The sequence below is a fragment of the Varanus komodoensis genome, unplaced genomic scaffold, assembly GCF_004798865.1.
Source record: "Varanus komodoensis strain SLA01 unplaced genomic scaffold, ASM479886v1 scaffold2, whole genome shotgun sequence".
NCBI lineage: Eukaryota > Metazoa > Chordata > Lepidosauria > Squamata > Varanidae > Varanus > Varanus komodoensis.
The window spans coordinates 7126690-7148409 of record NW_025335568.1 but is presented as its reverse complement, the minus strand read 5'-3'; the positions used below and the strand labels follow the sequence as shown (position 1 = coordinate 7148409).

At 46.9% G+C, this 21720-nt stretch overlaps 1 protein-coding gene across 2 annotated transcripts; it reads left to right on the top strand.

Moving 5' to 3' along the window:
- The first annotated feature begins 4106 nt into the window (after positions 1 to 4106).
- Positions 4107 to 21367, top strand: SUCLG1 (succinate-CoA ligase GDP/ADP-forming subunit alpha). 2 transcript variants are annotated; one of them, XM_044428982.1, is made up of 9 exons: positions 4107 to 4205; positions 8689 to 8792; positions 11557 to 11673; positions 13513 to 13725; positions 14351 to 14408; positions 15851 to 15934; positions 17307 to 17458; positions 20031 to 20219; positions 21113 to 21367. In XM_044428982.1, exons 1-9 carry the CDS (start codon positions 4154 to 4156, stop codon positions 21137 to 21139), a joined length of 996 nt encoding a protein of 331 aa, XP_044284917.1. In that variant the 5' UTR covers positions 4107 to 4153; the 3' UTR covers positions 21140 to 21367. The 2 variants fall into 2 exon arrangements, with proteins under 2 accessions (XP_044284917.1, XP_044284918.1); XM_044428983.1 differs by lacking the exon at positions 11557 to 11673.
- Positions 21368 to 21720: the final 353 nt, after the last annotated feature.

The following is a 21720-nucleotide window of genomic DNA, read 5'->3' as shown; positions in this document are numbered from 1 at the left end:
CCTATGAAGAATGCTAGGGGTCTCCAAAAGAACAGGAGTAACACCCTCCTCAAATAAATGCCATGATTCTGGGAGAAAGGGGAGGGAGAAAAGGGCATGCCAGCTGGACTAGTATGAAACTGATCTTTGATCTGTGTGTGCATCTATCTTAGAAATCTCTCCAGATTATTTCCTCTCAAAGAACGCTGCATTAACATGCCTGTAGCCCAACCCAATGCCAGTGGCACTGCATCAGGAATTGATTTATGCTCAGGTTACTGGGTCCATAATCGGAGGGCCGTTTTGGCAGGCACATTTGAGCATCCAGGTGAATGGCTCCGGGCTTTGGCATGGGTCTGAAAGGCCGTCAGGCCCAGAGGTGCTCCCAGTGATGAAATCAGGAGGGACTGGAAGTCCTGACACGGTTGGCGGTTGCTAAGTGAGCAAGGCTTCAAGAACGTGTTGTTCCTTTGCTCCTTCTGGCAAGGGCTGGAGGCTTCCTGGCACCTTCATCTCACTGACAGCTCCATACTGTGGAAATGGCAGGAAGGAGAAATTGGAAGTGTGTGTAGCATCTTTTGGTCCCAAGGCGCTCACCACAACCTGTTTGGGGATGTGCCAGTCAAGACTCTTGCATCTTGCCTGGATCACATGCTATCAGCTCATGCAGGGTGTGGAGAAAATGGACAGAGAGCCATTTTTCTTCCTCTGTCATAATACTAGAACCCAACCGGGTCATCCCATGTTGCTGATTGATGGGAGACTGAGGGCAAGTCAAAAGATGCACTTCTTCATAGAGAGCATTGTTAAACTCTGGACTGCACCTCCACAAGACAAAGTGCTGGCTGTCATGAGCAGGTCTACCCCCCCCCCCCCCCTTTTCCTTCCAGCAGACTCAGACAAGATCCTAGAAGCACAGTCCTTTATTGGAGCTTGACAGTGATCGGGACTCGGTATCAATAGTGAGAACAAAAACGAACAAACAAACAGGTTCATAGGGAAGGCTGAATTTTCTTGAGCCTCCGGAATTTTTTAATAGAACAGGCAGGACCCCTGCAGTTACTTACAACAGCATGCTACCAGGTAGTGGTCTCCAGCCCCAACTGCGAGCTTTTAGAACATACACAGAGTGTTTTATAGATTCTGAGTCACATGGGCTCAGCAGCTGGGCAGTTGATGATGAAATGCGGGGAACATAGTCAGAAGGTGAGAGGTCTGCAGAGGGGCTCAATACAATGGCATCTGATTGCAGGATAGTAACACAAGGATCACTGGGGCACAGGGATTACTGTGGGTCTTGGCATGCAAATGAGGATGACTGCAATGCTGTCCACCTGGCAGCCTTATCAGTTCTTATTGATCAGCAAAACAATAGCCCTGGCAGCCTCTAGGCAAGCTACCAGTTCCCACTTCTTAAACTAACAGCAAATGCCAAACCTTAACCTGTCCTGGAATTTTGGTGCTTCCTGAGAAAGGGGTGCTGATAACACAAAGGCACATATAAGCAATCCTTTCTGCCAGGATTTAATCTGAATTTTCCCAACAACAGCTTGCAAAGCAGCATACACCAAGGTAATGTTCTCTTCGAGATGTGGGAGAACCATCTGCCCATGTAAGAACTGAACCCAAATTGAATCGCCTCCTCCTTCCCTTCCTTTCAGGAAGACCTTGCTCGGCTGCTTGAGCTCTAGGCAACAGAGTCTTCAGAACTGGTCCCTTGCTTTGTGTCCCTCCAGGGTCACAGAGGTCTCCCACTTCGCCCCCAAACATCCCTCGGTTTCCAAGGCAGGCTGGTTCTTACATCCTGTCTATCTTCACTGGGTAACCTTGGAACAGCAAAATCGTCTACCCTGCTGCCCCTCCTCCTCAGCATCTGACAAATCTATCTGAGCAGACTGTAACATGCCAGAAGTGAATTTTAAATTGTCTTTTGCTTGATGTTGCTTTGTTTTGTAAGATTTTTTTTTGATTTCATCTTTTTTTCTTTTTTGTAAGCCAGTCCTGGCTCACTTGTAGCCTGATTGATCTTTCATAATTAGATCAATAAATGCATGCATGCATACATACCAAGGGGAAAGCTTTATTCTTCTCCATGTCCTATTAGTTTGTTATCTGGACATGTTTTTGTTTTAATTTGTGGTTTATGGGATAGGAGTCTTACACCTCCACTCTCCAAGACCCTTCTTGGCATGCTGGTTGTTCAACTACTAGGTGAAAACAGACAGCCATTGAATTGGAGCAAAGTCTGCTTCAAGGCCTTCAATTTCCTTCTCAGTCTGCCGAGTTTATTGCCTTTGAAGAGAATGTTTACCAAAGCCCAGAAGCAATTTGGGAGTGAGCTGATGTTTAATGTTTTACAGCTTGAGTGACTTCAGGGAATGGGCAGTTTCTGCCTGAGAGTGTATATATATATATATCCAAGGAGGAGCAAAATATGACTTGCAAAGCAGAGGTGATTCTGCCATCTAAAATGGTAACCCTGTGTGTGATGGTGCTAGTGGTTAAAGAAAAGGGGTGGAAGAAAACAAATCCCATGCTGCAGACCGGAGCTGAGTATGAGACAGCAATGCTGTGCAGTTTCTCCCTCCCTCTCATACAGGCACAGACGCACAAATATATATTCTTTATTAGAGAATTTATAAACCGAGCACAAAGTAGTGTAGTAAATTAAATCACCAAATACAAAAAGCTGCAACAGAAGTAACCAGAACCATAAGTTAGGAGACGCTTGGCCAGAGAATAAAACTTTGGCAAGGGCTGAAACCGAAGTTAGCGTCGAGGGAAAGCTGAGCTCAGTCACCTAATTCTGCGTTAAACCCAAAAGTAGATACAGTGCTTAAGAGCACAATAATTGACCCATGCAGAAAAAACCATCTAAGTTAGGGTTGATTGATAAGGAAGGTGTGTCCTCAGTTGCCATGGTGCAATTCAGTCCTACCTGATGAAAGATTGGTAGCAGATTTAGAACTGACGACACAAGGATTTGTCCATAAGGCATCATTCATTCCCTGGTACAAGAAGTTGTGACCATTTGAGCAGGGGATTAAGGGATTCCTTGCTTTCCCCTTTTTTTCAGATTTAAAGGTACCATCTTATTTGCATATAGGCATTTAAAAAAAAAAAAGCCCAGGCATTCCCAGCATTACCAGCTGGGGAAAGCTTGGTGGTTGGCCTTTTTTCTGGCCCAACACACACATAAGACTGCTCTTCAGCCCAATGCTTGTCAATGCACAGGGCAACAACTCCCAGAATCCCCCAGCCAGTATTCTGGGAGCTGCCACTCAGCCCATCCGGAAGGCAACAAGTTGGGAAAGCCTGCTTCAAATGCAGGATAATGGAAGACAGATCTTGAGCTTGGGGTTGCCAGTTTGGAGCCGAGTGTTTATTTGGGTGCAATCCAAATATGCAATTATGGTTGCAATTATGCATGCTGAGGCAGAAACAGAAGCCCTGCAATTCCCAGCATGCCCCTGGGTGGGAGTCGCAGGGCTTCTTTTCGCTCCACCATGCATGCGGCTGCACCCTGCTTTTTAAAAGCGGGGATGAAGGCTTTCCTTGTGACCGGCGCCCCAGCGCTGCCCTCTCCTTCCGCGTCAGCCCTCCTGCCGGTCTGCGCCGAGGGACGCCCCGGGGTGTGCAGTCCTAGGCGGGTCTACTCAGAAGCAAGCCCTCCGGGTTGCATAGGGCCTACTCCCAGGTAAGCACGGCCAGGGTCCCGGAGCAGCCCTGCCAGGTGGCCTGCGAGAAACCCGCGCCTTGAGAAGGGCTCGTCCGGGAGCGGCACCGCGCACGCGAGGAGGGCGAAGTCCCGCCGCCGGACAGCCAGCCAAGCGCTCCCAGCCCCGAACCGGCGCGCGGACTACAACGCCCAGAACCCCTTGCGGCCGCGGCGCGGCCTCGCCCACCGGGCTGCCCGGCGAGGTGCCTGTCCGTGCGGCTTCTCTCTCCGCCAGTTCCGGAGCGGTCTCGCGGGCGCGGAGCCGCGTGCGAGGGATGAGCCCACTTCGTGCTCCGGCCTGGCCGCCGTGAGCTCCGGCGCGGCCGAGGCGCTCCGGGATCTTTCCACGCAGGCGCTGCACGGGCGCGCGCGGCGCGTTTGCGCGGCCGGAAGGGGCGGGCGTCTGCCAGCCCGCGAGGCCCCCTTGTCATTGGCCGCCGGGAGGGGACGGCGGCGATGTCGTGCTGTGGCAGCGGCGTCCGAGGCCTGGGCCGCCTCCTCCTGCTCCGTGAGTACCGCGCTGGCCCGCGCGGTGTGGGGAGAGGAGAGCCGCCCCCGCCCCCGTCACGTGACGCCGAGCCCCCTTTCCAACTTCTGCCCCTTCCCGCAACGGCTGGGGGAGGAAAGCCCCCCCCCACGTCTCGGGGCGGGATCGGGGCCCGACGCCGCAGCCCCCTTGCCCTGACAGCCTCTCCGTGCGAGCCGCGGCAAAAGGTCGGGGCCGAGGTCCCCTTGTGCCTCCCCGCCTTCGCTGCAGGCCACGTGGGTGGGCTGTGCGGCCCCCGGTTTGCGGGCGAAGGAGGGGCCGGGGGCGTGGGATGCCCTCCGCGGGCTCCTGCCTTTCCCCAGAGTGCTCGGGCTGTCACCTGGGGCGGGGCGGGGTTCCCACGGGGCTGGCGGCGGGCCAGCCCCCTTAAATCGCGGGTGGGGCTGTCCCCGCGGTCCTCTGCTTGCTCGCTAAGTTACCTTTTATTACGGGCTGCGAGACAAAATCTAAGCACGCATTGAGTCGAAAAAGAAAAAGCAACAACAAATAAGCGAAGATAAAGTTGCACGGGGTCTTGTGGTGAAGATTTTAGAAGATTCACGGAACGCATTGCTGCGAAGCGTGTTTCTGCTTGTGGTTGCACTCTCTCTCTCAGGAAGACTGGAAGCTGCCCGGTCTGGAGTCAGGCCCTTGGGCCGCCCACCCCAGCGTCGTTTGCTCTGAGTGGCAGCAGCTCTTCGGGGTTTCAGGCAGGGTTTTTTCCTAACCCTACTGGAGATGCCAGGGATCAAAGCTGCATGCAGAGAAGGTGCTTTTTGCACTGAGTTGCAGCTTGCATCTTATGCAGCTAGCGTGTGTGTAATGGTCAGGAAGGATGGGGCATGTAGTCCAGGAATGGTCAAGGAGTGACAGTGTCCCAGGGAAGCACAGTCAGGATCCTTGCAGCTTTGCAGAGTGATACTGCCTGCAGAGCCTGCAGGTAACCCCACCTTAGGACTGACTTTGCCTTGCATACAGGGAGGCTGAAATCCTGCACTTTAGCATTCATTTGGTCAGTCCCAGCCCTTTGCCTGCCCACTGAGGCCAGCCAGTTGCCCATGGGAAGCCCATGAATAGGAGAGTGGTATAACATGTTCCAGGCATTTCTCTGGGAGCCTGCTTTGCACTTGTTCTACTGGTGGGCTTCCCATAATGCTTTTGTTAGGAGAGGTACAGTATAGCTCATCAGGACTAGCACGAATTTTCAGTCCCCGTGAATGTGTTTAATAACTTTTTAAACCTGTCCGTGTCTGTGGCCATCACTCACAGCTTGTGGAAGTGAATTCCATAATTAAATTATGATATGGATGAAGAAGTACTTTTTTATCTTTCTTGAATCTCCTACTCTTGAGCTTTGTGGGATGACCTCACCAGTTTTCATTATTATGAGAAATGGGGGAAAATGTCTCCCTACCTGTGTTATTCATGCCATACATAATTTTGAACTGCTCTATCCTCACATCTTCTAACTTAACAATCCCAGCTGTTGTAACCTTTCCTCACAGGGGAGCTGCCATCTTCTTGATCATTCTGATAGCTGTTTTCTGTACCTTTTCTATCTCAACAGTGGCTTTTTAGAAGTGGAGTCCAAAACTGTGCAAAGTATTGCAAATGTGGTCTTGCCGTATATTTATATACCTTTATGTTGTTGTCAGATTTATATAAATTCTTTTCCTGACAATTCTCTGTTGGTTCGTTATAGGTACTGCTTGTGCTTAGGTATAACAGCTTTTTTCAGTCACAACCCTATGTTCAACCCCTGCTCAATGCAGGACTGCAAGTTCAGGCATTCCTAGCAGATGGCCGTCTAGTTGCATCTTGCATGCCTCCAGTGTGGGAGAGCCCCCCACCTCCCTAGACCATGGCTTCCATTGTTGTGCTGCTGTAACAGTCAGGAAATGTTTCCTCATATCTAGCTGGAATGTGACTTCCTATAACTGGCACTCATTATTCTGTGTCCTGTGCTCTAGGATGATTGAGAAAAAAGATTCTGGCCTTCCTCTGTGTGACAGCCTTTCAAGTGTTATCGTTCCTTCTCTCCTCTTCTCAAGGCTAAACATGCCCAGTTTGTTTTCCTTCCCACAGTAAAGGTATATTGTAACACAGAACTAGTTGAGTTTTCACAGGAATTCTTTTGAGTAGCTTACTGAGGATTAGGGCAGCCATATGCCATTAACTGGGCTTGCCAAAGTAGTCAGCTTTCTCACTCCCAACAGTGCAGGCTAAATACACACGGGGGACTGACCCCTGCACACCCAAAAGTAGGAAGCTGGAATGGTTTCTGCAGAACTAGAGAAATAGCCAGGGGAATGGTTTTGCTGTAAATCTTCCTTAATTCTTGTGCCTTCCATGACAGCTGAGGTTGCATTGACTGGGTTTGTCTGTCACTTGAACAAGAAGCAGGAAGTTGCGGCATGAGGGTAATAGCTTCCAGCCCAGTTTTGTTCCAGGCAGGTGGACCCTAACATGTATTTGGTAAGGTTCCGATTGGAGAAGAGTATCATGGGCTGTCAGCCTGGCTCGTAGCTTTCTGTGACTAATAGCACTAATTGCTTGATACTTATGAACTTGGTAAAGACCAAGCCACTGTTAATTCTCATCAACTCATTATTCAGTTGAAGTAAATCTGTTCTGCAGTTGGATTTTCTTCTAAAAACAAAAGCTTGATTGAGTGTACTTAGAGAGTTATGAGCACTGAATAACAATGAATGTGGGGGTTTTTCCCTTGCCTCTTGGTTCCACATTTTTCATTTCACTTGGTGTTAGGAACTATTCTGAAGAATGACTACTGGGAATGTACTGTTTAAAAACTAACAAAGCTGGGACTCCTTTTCTTGTGGGCTACCGTAGAAGAATCATGCCTTCCTACCTGCCTTTTCCAAATTGAGAATCTAGAGGAACAAAGTTTTAGGAATCCCCCCTCCTCCATCCACACACATGTACACACAAACACAGGAACTGGAAAGAGCATTTTAACTACAGAATTCACTTCCACACGAAGTAGTGATGGCCCCCAATTAAAAGAGAAATGGACAGATTCATGGAGGAGAAGACCGTCAGCGGCTGGTAATCCTTTTTCTACCTCTGGCACCAGAGGCAACATGCCTAGGCACATGAGTTGCTGAGGAACATGGGCAAAAGGGTGCTCAGGCCCTGCTTGTGTTTCCCATGACCAGCCTCCGTGTGAGCCGAACACTAGACTGGATGGGTCTTTGATCTGATCCAGCAAAGCCTTTTTTACCTTCTTGTTTATTGGGTTCACATGAGTGGTTTGCAACTGGGAAAGCAGCATGCCAAAACACTGAAGAATATCTTGTTCGTGGAAGGGGTGGCCCATTCTTCAAAGCAAATACTTTTCCCCAGCTTTACACACGCTACTTCTGCTTGGGAAACTTAGCTTGAAATGTGCACGAACAGATACTTCTACCTGCTTCTGCAGAATGTTCAGCTTTACTGGGTGAGATGTTGCATTTGTTGTGTTGTGCTCCTAGTGGCAGATTTGAATTCCCAAACCACACATGCTGCTGCTGCAAATTTCTCTTTCTGAATTTAACTCTTAGAAACATAGAAACAGAGCAAGTCAGAAGGGGTCTCCCGGGCCATCTAGTCTGACCTCCGGCACCACGACATGCCCACCATGTGCACGTCCAGCCTATCCTTGAACACCCGTGGTGCTACTTGAAGTGCACCCTTGTTTAAAAAGGGTGCACTCTTGTTTAAAAACAAGAACAACACCAAACACAAAATTCTCAAAGCTATTATTGGCCATATGAAGTGGGGTGGGGAGGGGGTCATTCTTAGAATAATGCTGTTCTGACAAGGATCTCCAAGTACCCTGAAAATGCCACATCGCAGCGGATGCTGTTTCTCCTTTCTAGCTTGGAGCTGGAATGTGGGGCAGGGTTCACCTTTGCAACTATGCAATTTCAAGGTTGAGTCTGACCCCGCCCCAGCAAATCTAAATTGGAGCACAAGGCTGCAGCTTGTTCTGGTTTTTTAGGGCACTCTAAGCAGCACCAGAACTGCAATTCTTAAGTCAGTTTTAATTGGGAGGATGCCAAAGAATTTCCACCCTCACTGGAGAGCTGTGCGTGACTCCCGTTGGGTGAAACTGTGTGCTTCTTTGTTGGTGTCTTGAGAGTGAAGTGGAGCCCTTGCAATTGTGCACTCCGAACATTCTGATCTGCAGTTCATAGTACAGGTTCAGGACGACATGCAAAGATCCCCATCAGTGATTTCTCCTTTCTCAAGAAGATAATAATCTATGAAAACTCCTACAATGTCAATCTGTTTCTTTTCCTGTTAATCTTAAAGGTGCAATGAACTCTTTTAAAAAATGGTTTTAATAGTAATTAAGGTTAACTTAGGAAACCATCTGTATTTGGTAAAAAAGGCAGCCTAATTTACCAGAGATATCTGTAGAAATGTTCAATGTCTCATTGTTTTCTTCATTTTTATTTTCTAGTGCAGAAAAATGGGGTACGGCATTGTTCGTATTCAGCCACACGGAAGAACCTTTACATCACGAAGGACACAAAGGTCATTTGCCAAGGTTTTACTGGCAAACAGGTGTGTATTTGGATGGCCAAGCAATTCCCTGTACCTTTTCTCATGTTGTAGAACAGCCATTTCCAAGTGGTGTTTGTGGAACCCTGCCTGGGTTTCGTTGATGAGCTTCCTACTTGTTGAAGAACAGCTGACAAGCTTTTTTGAAGAACTGCCTGCCCACCACTCCTCATCTTCTGCAGTGCACTGTTGTAGAGACGTTTCTGGTGCATTTAGAATATGTGTTCATTTCTGGACAAGAAGAGTTCTCTAGAAGACTCAGCCAATTGCCTGCCCTTCTTATGAACTGGTTGTGGAATATGTTTTAGGGTGCTGTGTCCTAAGCTACACCAAGGGATTTGTTGATAGAAAAGCTGATGCTTCTGTGTTTCCCTGAAGATAGAATATAGAAAACCTAAAAAGAGTCTTGCTTGGCTAGGTCAAAGGATTACAACTTTGTTTCTTGCAGGAGCCAAAAAACTACAGGGCATGAAGGCAAAAGCCCTTTCTGTTTTGACCCCATCACCTGATATCCAGATATATTTCTCCTGTGCATGGAGGTTCCATTTGAAGACTAGGTAGATCCTCCTCCATGATTCAGATTCGGTACTGAGTACCTTCATAAGTTTGGCTAAGGTTGTAGCAGTGGAGAAGCACCTTGGCATGCAGAAGGTCGCAGGCTCAATTTGTAGCATCTCCGCGGAGGGCTGGGAAGCGCCTTGAAACCCTGGAGAACGCCTGCCAGTTTGTGTCGACACCCCTGGGCTAGATAGGCCAGTGAGCTGACCATTGCACCATTTTGTGGTGTTGATGTTTCTAAGCTTATTGGATGTTGAGCAAAGAAGCTGTGGGGTTGTGGGTTTTTTTTTTTTTTTTGGTCTGTTCTGGTTGTACTTCACTTTATTTATTAATTAATTAATTAATTAATTAATTAATTAATTAATTAAAACATTTTTATGCCGCCCCATTCGCCAAAGCCTCGGGGCAGCTTACAACAATGTCATTGCCTGATCCTCAGTTAATAGTATTTGGAAACCTTTGCTATGTAACGCTGTATTGTTGAGCAGCTGATACTCCTTTGCTTTGAGTTTGAAGAATTATTTGTGCTGGGAAGAGCTGATTAGAACAGGGTGATGGATTGGTCTAAGCCAACAAGAGAGCTTTGGCTATGGGGCGGTATAGAAATGAAATAAATAACAGTACAGAACAATGATTTCCAGCCTGTCTCGGGGCTAATTTCTGTTTCCTCCTGTGAACCCTCCTGAGCTAATCAGGGTATTAGCTTTAGGAATTAATAGTGGCCACTGACATTTATGCGAGGTATTAGATTTCAGGACCCTGTATTCAGGATGCAAGGTGGCCCCCTATGGTTGTGGTGAGCTGGGCGAGCTGCTTATCATGCAGATCCATCCCGCTGTGCTGGGAGTCGGTCAGGATGGCACGGTGCCGGTCCAGTGAGTCCAGATTGCGTTGCTCAAGTGGCACTGCAGCTCACGGGAGTGGCTTCCCCGTGGCTGCCGCAAACAGCCCGAACCAGCTCTCTGTGTCATGCCTGGTATCCAATCAGAGCCATCGCTGGGATGGGTCTGGTGTCAGCTCAGAAAAGGGAAAGGGTTCTGTGCTTTAATGGGTCCTTCACAGTGCAGTCTTATGCCTGCCTCCACAGAAGGGAGCCCCACTGAGTTCAGTGGGACTAACTCCCAGATAGATGTGTACGGGATTGCAGCCGTAACAATCCAAAATGTCAAGTCACAATGGGAGAATTTTCTTTTGCCTGGAAGGGCTGCATTCATTCAGGGCTCATCTGTTAGTGGTTGTTGGGGTTATGCTTTCTGTCTTCCCCTTTGTTCTTTTTTCTGCCCTTTGCTTTTACTAGGGGTCTGACGTGACCTCTTGAACTTCTGACTGTCCATCTTGATTGACTGGTTCAGTTGTTGATGGTGGGCAGATATGAATCTGTAGAGCTGGAATTTGCAGGTATCCTTGAGGCTATGTTAGTTCTTGAATATATTAAAGATGTCACTTCTTCCTTTTCAACAGTCCGCACCTAATTTTTGTTTAACTTTCATTATAAAATTCACCATCATAAAGGACATCTGTGTTGACATCTTCGTAATACAAAGCTACTTTGATAGTTCTGACAATTTAATCGGTAAAAACTATTTTTACTGGTTTGCGATTTTAACTCTGAAATACTCTTCTGAATTCTGAATATTGTTGCAGGGCAAGGGGGCTGTTCTTTCCTTTTCCTACATCTTGGATGTCTCTCTCTGTCCTGAGGATGGGATCTTCTATTTATAGTCTGTCATGCGATACTTATGTTTGGAGTGTGTATCATTGTGCCTTGGTCCGAGGGGCAGTGGGACATCTGTTAATCTGTGATTGGGGAAGGCTGCTGTAACCTAACCCTGGTTTCAGATCGCCTCTAGTTTTTCCCCATTGCCCTTGACTGGATGGAATTGACCACTTGCAGAGAATCACTCAATTCAGTCCAAGAATCATTCTGCCCCCCCCCTTTTTTAATTAATCACCTGTATTAGGATATTTACAGGATATTCCTTTTTGGGGGTGGGGAGAACGTGCAGGTTTGGAATATTTGTTTTTCTCCTGCATTTAGAAATTTAGCACCTTCTGAAGTAAAGTTCTTTGTTTGGCTTTTTTCATATGCCAGATTTTAGAATCGGAGCGATCTGGATTCATTTCAGTGGGGTCTGTGCAGGTGAAGGCTTGTTCAGTATAGTTTTTCCACTAAATTAAATCATGTTTGTCACATCTGTATCTCTTGCAGGGTACCTTTCATAGTCAACAGGCATTGGAATATGGAACCAATCTAGTAGGAGGAATTTCGCCAGGCAAAGGGGGCAAAACGCACCTGGGGCTTCCAGTCTTTAACTCTGTAAAGGAGGTAAATACTGAATATTAAAGTCCATATGTAAGGGGCATGCCTCTGATAAGGCTTTCACATTGCATTGATTAACTGTTCCTTCCCATTCTGTCTGAAGTGCTGCCTTTGACTTTTAAAGCCCTGAGCTGTTTGGCACTGGCTTTTGAAAGACTGTCACACCTGTATGAACTTCCCTGCGAAGTGTTTCTGGCTCTGTTCTTAGCAGCTTTTGAACAGATTTCCGAAACCTCTTTATTCCACAGGGGGTTTTTACTGGCTTTATCTGGCTTCATTTCTAATCGCTGTTATTGTAATGGTTAACTTGGTGTTGGTTTTTTAGTGTTTTGTTCTTTGATACCTTAATGTACTTAGAAATTGCTGTAAGTTGCCTTGTGAGAGTGTTACCCCAAAAGCTGGGCTATCAGTGCATAAAATTGGGTGAAGGAGAGAAGTAAGCTGACGTAAATGTTTTAAAGTGGGGAGGGGCAGTTCATTTAAGTTTACCTGTAAATTCACCTATCATTCCTAGCCAGCTTAGGAGAGATTTGGGGAATTGTAGTTCAGAAACCTTAAGGTACAAAAGTGACTTATTCCTGTTTTTAAGACTTTTGTTTCCCTCATGGGAAATGGTGCCTCTTTCGCTGTAGTGTTTCCAGTGTTGATACTTTTATGTCAGTCTTCCCCAACCCGGTGCCTTCAGAATTGAACTTCTGCCCCTATTAGCTTCAGGCAGTATGGCCAGTAGTCAGAAATGATGGAAATGTTTGTCTATCTGGAACGTACCAGGTAGGGGTACCTTCTGTGTGGCATCCCTAAGGATGAAGGACCTTGTGAAACAAACCTCCAAAATGGAATGCTCATAACATATAATTACATAATAACATTTTACCGATTTCAGATCAGTAATTTCGCACAAAGCTTCACGGGAAGGAAGCACGTGGGAAGTCTTCTTAGATGATCCCAAATTGGGAGGTCACATCTAAGCGACATCTGGATGAAAAAGTTCAAGTGGGTTGTGCGCTCTGTTACTACTACACAGGGGCTCCCATTCATGCACTCTTGTTCTTTGCTTCCCTCCTAATTGCTCAAGGGGAGATACCCCCACCCCAGCATCCTGTGGGTGTGCCCCTGAAGCACAAGGCCAGCATTGACCGGCTTCTCCCACCCGCACATCTCCAGCTCAGCTCAATATACATAGTGTCCCCCACAGTTGTGGCATGGTGCACAGGTCAGGAAACCACAGTGTTGATGGAAGAGACTCTCACGTGCAGGCCTGAGCCCGCCTTTCAGTGCCAACTTCAAAAGGGGGCATGAAACTTGAGGTGGCGCGATTCTGTCGGCCAGATCCAGTCAACTGTTCAGCTCATTCCACAAGTCAAAGGGAGTCAAGTTGTTGCATCAATGGCAGGCGCTCACGTTGCACCACAAATACAGACTTTTGAAACTCAGAACAGCATCAGAGCGAACTTGCTGCAAGTCTGTTACTTGAAGTTCTCGTATAAGCTGAAGCAATTTAGGGATGACCTACTTTAGCAATCAGCTGTTTGCGGGTCACGAATCTGGTCCCTCGACCTTAAGAAGGTATTTCCTAAAGCAGATCTCAAGAACACGTTGGCAGTGCATTTTAAAGGTTTTAAGCTTTGCAAAGTGCCCAAAGAGCTTGGGCTATTGGGCAGTATGGAAATGCAAAACATGAACGGGAAAAACGAAAAAATAGCTCAGACACAGAATTACTTCAGTGTGGTATCAGATATTCAGACAGCGAAAGGGCATTATCCGTTGCTGGTGGTGAGCGCTTTTGTGCCGTGCTGAGTGCTGCAGTAGAATGATGATCCTTTTTTTAATGTAATTGAACCTTAGGCCAAAGAAAAAACGGGTGCTTCCGCCTCCGTGATATACGTGCCACCGCCATTTGCTGCTGCCGCAATCAACGAAGCCATTGATGCCGAAATCTCCCTTGTAGTGTGCATTACAGAAGGTATTCCCCAGCAGGACATGGTGCGTGTCAAACACAGATTGCTTCGCCAGGAAAAGACTCGGCTTGTTGGCCCAAATTGTCCGGGAGTGATCAACGTAAGGGCTCAAATGACGTTGAAATGGATCGGTGCCTTTTTTCCTAGAGAACAGATAGCTTTCCTAAAGACCAATACACCTTGACGTTAGTATCCTTGCCTGTCCTTTGGCATCACCTTGATAAGCAGTTGTGCTCTGACTTCAGGCCCCCACCTGTTCAAGCACACACGCACACCCTTTAAAGGTGGTAGAAGGTGCGTGGTGTGCTAGAGAGGCTCAGGTTGTGCTCCCCACTTAGCCAGGGAACTTGCAGGATGCCAGGTCATCACCTGCTGGCCCAACCTTCACAGCAGTGTTACTGTGAGAATGGAACTGGGCATATTTGCAGAATAATTTTGTCCAAACTAGGCTCTGGGAGCACCATGCATTGCGCAGTTTAGCAGACATGTGGCTGAAGTAGCTGTTGGGATGATCATGAGAATGGAGCGTGTGCTCAAGATATGCTTTGCTTCCCACCCACAGTGAAACAGGTGCATAGGTGATTCTGGGCAGATAGACACAATGGAAAGGGTTCCCTGCGCAACTTGCCGGTTCGCAAGGTGGCTTTCTAACATCTCTTGCAATAGACTTTGAAATAAATCTAAATAAAATCTGACCAAGTTTGTTTTTTGGGTTTCGTTTTTAGCCTGGAGAATGTAAAATTGGCATCATGCCTGGCCACATTCACAAAAAAGGAAGAATTGGTAAGATCTGAAAGATTATTCTGGTGCATGCTGGCTTTTTGTTCTGATTTGCTTTTGAAACTCCAGTTGTGGTTGTCCTGTTGTGTATTTAGCTTAAGAGTCTTGCAATTTAAAAGAATGGAACAGGACACATCTGCCTGATCTAACAGAGGAACTATAAAACATGTAGGTTAGATTTCACCTGATTTCAGGGCCAAACTCAGTGGCCAGTAATACAAAAACTGTCGAGGTATGATATTGGCTAGGGTCAGGTGCTTGTATGCTTACCCAGAAGCATGAGCAGGGGGAAAGGGAAAGGCATCTTCTGAGCATGTCCTAATTAAATCCAGTTTCTGAAGCACCTGATCAAGTATGGATGCTACTAACTTCAGATGCACTTCAAAGGAGAGAGACTGCCCACATTATGGCTTGATTGTGCCATTTGGTTCAATCACCCTATGACTGAATTTGGATTCTTTAGTAGGAGTACATTGTTTTCTTCTTGCAGCAAGGACAAACTTCAATTCAGGACCTGACTTCCGAAATTCATGTTCCATTCTCTGGAACTGTCAAGTTCAAAGTCAATTGCCATTGTCTCAACAGTCCTGCACCTGTCATAAACCACATTTTAAAAAATAGATGCACCAAGAATATTGAACTTGGTAAACATACACATTCTGTGGCATTCTGCAGATACTTCCTTAATGATTGGCATGAAATGGGTGAGTGAAAACACAGCAGACCACTGAATGTTTGCAAGAGTTCCCGTCTCCCCTTGTGTGGTCAGGACGTTCTCCAGCAGGTCCCTTGTTCTTGGGTCAGTGGGCACCAACCCAGGAGAAGGCCTCTCTGAAGATACTTCCTCCAACTGACTTGGAAAGAACTAGCTCCAGCAGTGCAAATGTTCCACTCAGCCTGAGGCAGGCTAGGCCCCTTGTACATTGTCGTGTGGTTCAGAAATTTCCATGTATTGTAGCATGATGCATGGTTCGTTGTAAAAATTATTTTGAATGTAGCAATTCTTTTGAAAATCAGTGTTAGGTGACTTTTGGGGCAATGGTCAACATTGGTCGAGAAACTGCCCTGGGCATTAACACAAAACAGCCGCCATGGGAAATGCTTTGTTTGTATGTCCGGCTTGGACACCTTGGTGGTCATCAGGAAAGGTGTCTTGAGGTGCCCCCATAGCCCATCCCTGGTGTAAATTGACTATAATCCTTTTGACATAGGAGTTAATCTTTTATATTTTATATTTTTTATTTATTTTATATTGTTAATTTTAATTTTATATTGTTATTTTTGTATTTTATTGTATTTTATTGTGTTGTAAGCTGCCCCGAGGCTTCGGCAAGGGGTGGCATAGAAATGTTCTAAATAAATAATAATAAATAATGTATGTTAAGGTTAGTTTATCACTTACAATATTTTTCATCTTTCATTATCTCCTCCTCCTTGCCCTTCAGGAATTGTATCAAGATCTGGCACCCTGACATATGAAGCTGTTCATCAGACAACTCAAGTTGGACTGGGACAATCCTTCTGTGTTGGTGGGTTTCAGAGCAGCTCAGTCCATGTGTAAGATAATGCATAAGATAGTAGACATGTCTTTGTAACACTCATTCCCACAGTCCTTCTGCCTTAAATTCGTGTGAGTGGGGTTGAGCCAAGCATAGCCTGTGAGGAGGGTAGCCTAGTCAAAAGACAGTTCTGGTGACTGAGACATGAGAACAGGGGCGAATTATGGGGCTGACATGCCTGCGGTCACACTCGGTGTTGCTTCTGAGTGCTGTTTTATCCACAAGATGCTGGAGCGAGCGTAGGAAGTATTTCCCATCCTTGACATTGGCTCCATGGTGTTGATGTCAAAGCCAATCTGTCTGATCCGATCGAGCTCTTCTTGCATGCTTCAGCTGGGTGGCTTGCATGGGGAAGTTCATTTTTAATTTAGTTTTGTGTGGCTTACTGAAAAGAAAAAGAAGCAAGAACCTTCTTGCAGAATTCTGGAAATGAACCTCTGGAATACTCAGTCCTGCTCTGGTCAACAAAGCCAACACAGTAGATTTTTAATATGCAGGCAGGAATCCTTCGGAGACAGATTCTCTGACTCTGTCCCCAAGAAAATGATGACAGATGATGTCAAAGCGAACCTAGGCATCCCTTGGAATTTAGCCAGGAGAAAGCCATGGTATCTTAGACCAATGTCTTATTAGCATTCTTTTTTTGAAAGAAGCTGTTGAAAAAGAAGCCTTGCACTGAGAATAGAACACACAGGGAAAACCTGCTTCCTTTTAACTTCATGTGCAGCTCAGGAGCTGCATCTTTGTAATCGTATGGAATCTTCTCCAACTCCCATGCGGCCATGATGTCTTCTAACCCACGTAAGGTGCATGTTGGGAAGTGATGGAAAGATCCATGAAAAGCAATGTGCAGACAGAGCAATGCTCATCTTTGGAAATGCTGAAAGTGATGGAATATGTGGGTGAAAAGTTGTGGCTTAGCTGTGGGCAGGCAGAGTGCCAGAATTTTGCATGGAGAAGGCTCCAAGTTTAATCCTTAAGATCTCTCAGAGGTCTCAGAATAACTTCTCTTGGAGACCCAATTGCCAGTGGTACCATTTAGAATGGCCCACTGATGTGATGGATCCTTACAGTGTTGTAATGATCTTTTAATTAGATATGTCTCAAGGTTTCAGTCGTGTTTTTCCTGAAGCCAGACAGGTTAGTATTTCCTTGAGAAATATTGGAACCATCCAATAGTTAGTGACTAGTTGGAATGGTTGCCAGCAAATGCAAGGCTGTTGTCCTTTAATAGAAACAACTGATTCAGTGTAGCAACCTTGTAAGCGCACATCTTCTGGAATCGGCATCTGAAAGCACGGTATTGATTGCCTGTCGTGCGGTTTCCTTTGAACCTGTTCAGGAATCGGAGGAGACCCATTCAATGGAACAAATTTCATCGACTGCCTGGATGTCTTCCTAAAGGATCCCAATACTGAAGGGATTATACTGATAGGCGAGATCGGTGGAAACGCAGAAGAAGATGCTGCTGACTTCCTTAAGAAGCACAATTCTGTAAGAGTAAACACGCTAAAAGAATGTTTTCCTCTCTGGATAGTCCCACTAAATCTAAGGGTGTGTTTCTGTTTGCACAACCCTTTTCTTGAAGCATAAGGATGGAATCTTTGCCATCGCTGACCAAATGGTTTGTAACACAGTGGAGTGAACATATGCCAACAGAAAAATCGATCTATAACCTTTTCCAAGCTTCTGTCTCAGAGCAGTGGGAGTCAGGCTTCAGACTTGCAAGCTCTGCCTGATCTTCCCCCCACCCCGAACCTCAGGGTCCACCATCAGGAACCAGGGGCACAGAGGCGTTGGGGAGAAATTAAGGCCGGGGTAGAGATGTTACTTGACTGCAGCCATTACGAACCCCCACCTGTGATTATGCTCACATGGGCTAATACAAATTGCAGTCCAACAGCGACCGGCAGGTCAGATGTTCTCCCCTACCAGGTTAATTTTATAGGCACAGGAATATTGTGCCTATAAAATTCCTTTACACACGCAAAATCACTTCTGGTTTCTTCCTCCCAAGAGAACCTGGATTTCATTGCAGCACCTGATTTTAGGCAGCGGGGGACCTCTCTTTGTTCTTGCAATAAATAATTGAAACATTTGCTGATCTCTTACAAATCACCCTGAGATCTCCCAGTAGGTTTGGATGTACATCCTGCCTGCTGCTGAACCGAAGAATGAAAGCTTTACTTGGTTGATAGCTTTGCTGCCAAGTATTTGCTGGTCTTGCACAGAGTGGAAATAACTCCATTGACATCAGCTGTGCAAATCCTATGAAAGTTTTGACAGGAAAAAACCCTCTGACTCTCGGTATGCCCCAGCTACCTGCGCAAGGATCGCATCCTAAATTAATCCTTGCGGTGTCATTTGGATACTTTTCCTTTGCTGCTCTAAAAGATAATGCCCACCAATTTCAGCCTAGTGTTAAAAGCAGGGCTGTGGGAACCTGACCAGCCTGACGTTCCAGACGGCTGTGTCCCCGTTCCTTGCCTACGCCTCATTTTCTCCCACCCGTTGATAGATAGGTGGCTTCCTGGCGTTTGCATGATTCCCCGGGACACCTGCGCCCAGTTGAAAGAGTGAAAATGGCTCTGAAACGGTGAAGTTGCTGACAGCAAGAGCTCTAAGTGACAACATGGTGCTAATTTTGATATTTTCCCTCTGCCCCCTTCACTCTTTGACCTTACCTACTGTGGGAATGCAACCCTTGAGAATTTCTCTGGAGCCGAATTCAGTTCTTAGGCTGAAATAGGGTTCACGCCCACTTGCTGTGCAAGGTCACATGGGTTCTTCTGGCAGCTGATGTAGGATGTGGAGAATCCTCATCATGTGCTACAACCCAGTTATCCCTGAAAACACCTATATGTAAGGAAAAAGCAGGGTCTTACCCAGACGTTCCACCCTGTGTTCAGTTGTTTAGTTGCGAAGTTGTACCCAACCCATCACGGCCCCATGGACAACATTCCCCCAGGCTCTCCCATCCTCCCCCATCCCTTGGAGTCCACCCAAGCCCACAACCACAGCTCCAGTGACTCCATCCAGCCACCTCATCCTCTTTCGTCCCCTTCTCCCTTTGCTGTCAATTGTTCCCAGCATCCAGGTCTTCTCCAGTGAGTTGTCCCTTCTCATTTAGGTGGCCAAAGTTATTTCTACTGTATTGGAAAGTAATTCCCATGCCATGGAAATTTTGGGTGTGCTATATGGAGAAGGGTTTTGAACCTTCGGGCCAGCCCTGAGAATTTTGTCATGGCTGCACAACATTGCCAGAACTGGCCTCTGGTTGATTGATTTTCATTATTCCTTTAACTTTGCTCTTTGGTCATAAAAGGCTTGCAGAGTTAAGAATGAGAAAGTATATGCACTCTAGTGTACAATCTAAAAGGCACAGCATGAAAGGGGAAGTCTTTGGGAGGGAGGAGGAAACAAAGCAGAACTCAGGCACCTATTACACATATAGCGCTTCTGACGTGGAGACACGTACTTCCAGCAGCTGTGCTCTCTTTGGCTGGTGTGTGGGTCCAGGTGGCTCTCCCCTTGCCATAGTGTCCTTCCTGTGAGGCAAATGGTGCAGAGTTCCAGTGACCCTCGCTTTGCTTGATTTCGTGTGTTAGCCTTTGTTAACTGTCCTGCGGAATGCCTCTCCCACAACCTTGTCTGCTCAAAAGCGTCGATGGCTCCTCACTTTGCTTACCTTCGTATTTTTGTTGTAGCCTATGCAACAGCTAGCAAAAAGCTTCAAGCCTGAAATGTGATCCTTTTAAAAAAATCATGAAAACTTTTTCTTGAGATGTCTCCTGTTGGAGCTGACTTCTATAACTGAAACGGCTCGAGCATTCCTTGGATTTGACGATCCGCATGTGCTCCGCACAGGAGTTTGTCTTACCTGCATTCACCTGTGTCCATTTGCCTACCTGGAATCCTCTGGCCAACTTCTGCCGCAGCTTCCTCAGGGTCAGATGTCTACTTTCTTGCCCAAAAGGCCATTCATTACAACTAACCGAGGTGGTAGCCTTTCTGCCATTTCATTCCCCCGACTACCCTGTACGAAATGTGTCGTTCTCCGTCACAGGGTCCAGACGCAAAGCCGGTCGTCTCGTTTATAGCTGGAATCACGGCTCCGCCGGGCAGGAGGATGGGTCACGCCGGGGCGATCATTGCTGGTGGAAAGGGCGGCGCGAAAGAGAAGATCGCTGCCCTCCAGAGCGCAGGCGCCACCGTCAGCATGTCTCCTGCTCAGCTGGGCTCTACGATGTACAAGGTTGGTTGAGCAGCTGTTGGGCCTTCAAGGAGAGCACCTGCTTGCCAGGGAAGCGTTCAAATAGCAGGAAGATTGTCAGGTTATAGCCAGGCCCTTGGGTGCCCCAAAGGATTTTCCGCTTTATTCCTACAAATAGTTTTTTTTCAAGGCAACCTGACATGAAACGTGTCTTCATGTTTGTAGGACTGGGGCCAGTCCCGGATTCAAATCCTGTACTAGTCAGGAAGTGTCCTAGCTAGTGTGATTCGGGTTGCACTCAGCTTGACTTGCCTTTGCAAGGTTGTTGCGTGAGTAAAATGCAGTTGCCCATAGATGCCGAGGGCAAAGCGAAATAACTCGCCCACACTTTGCTTTTGAGTGCAATTCAGAAACTTCTCCCCCCTCAGTTCTGTAATTAACTCTTCCCCTGCCTGATGTATAAGGGGCAGGTTGGCATTGCAATCCAACCTGGCGCCAGGTTGGGAAGGGCTGCTTCAGCTTCTCTTTCAGATGACCTCTGCCTTTCCACACTCTGTTACCTTCTGGTGGAGGTAAAAAGGTAACAGAAGTTCGCTCCTGGATGGGTCGTAGATGAAGTGGCTGAGTTTGCCAAAAGTTGCTGGGGGCTCTCAGCATCTCCTCCGGAGCCTAGAGTGTCAGTCAGACCCCCTGCAGCCACGGCATCTGGCTTCTCGGTGGCATCCCCGCATTTTACCAATGGCCTCCAACTGCCATCCTGGCCAAACAAGCCCCTTGTGGCCCCGGGGGCAAATCAGCCGATGTTACCCGGGAAGCCAGGGCAGGGAGGGGGTCTTGGACGGGGAAGAGATGGCCAAGACGAGGCAGCAGAAATGACCAGCACGTACTCACCACCGCTGCGTTCAGACTTTTTCTCTCCCTTTTTGTTCCCCAAGGAGTTTGAGAAGAGGAAAATGCTGTGAGAGGAAGAGGAGGAGGACAATCCATCAGAAATATCAGCACAGCCTTCCTCTGTGCTTTTTATTTTTCACCCACTCACTTTTATTTGCCTGAATACAACTGACGTCAGCCTACAAACCCAGCTTTAAAGCCACGCGCTTTCATTTCAGTGGCTTCTTTGTTCAGACGTGATTGTACATTATAGTAAATGAATAAACCCACCACTAAACATGATGATTTGAAACCCTGAATCGTGGTACCTTTTTTCTTATTTTTCTCAAATCCCTCTAAGCAGACTGTTAAAGGTTATTTACTTAGACTACCTAGAAACTCCAAGAATGCATATATTTTAATGGAAAGCTTTTAGTTGTCTTCTGCTTTGAGTTTTTAAGCTTCATTTTTAATGAGCGATTGTACTTGATGTAGAAGCTGATTCAGTCTGCAACTGTATTTGCTCATCCAGTGCATCGGGCGGCGCTCATTGAGGTGCAAACAAGTGGTTGAATTTTGCCGAGCCACGTACCACTTAAGGTCTGGTGTTGGTGATAGTCACCAGCTGCTTCATGTGAGAACTTGAAGGGGTGCAAACCATTAGACACTTCCG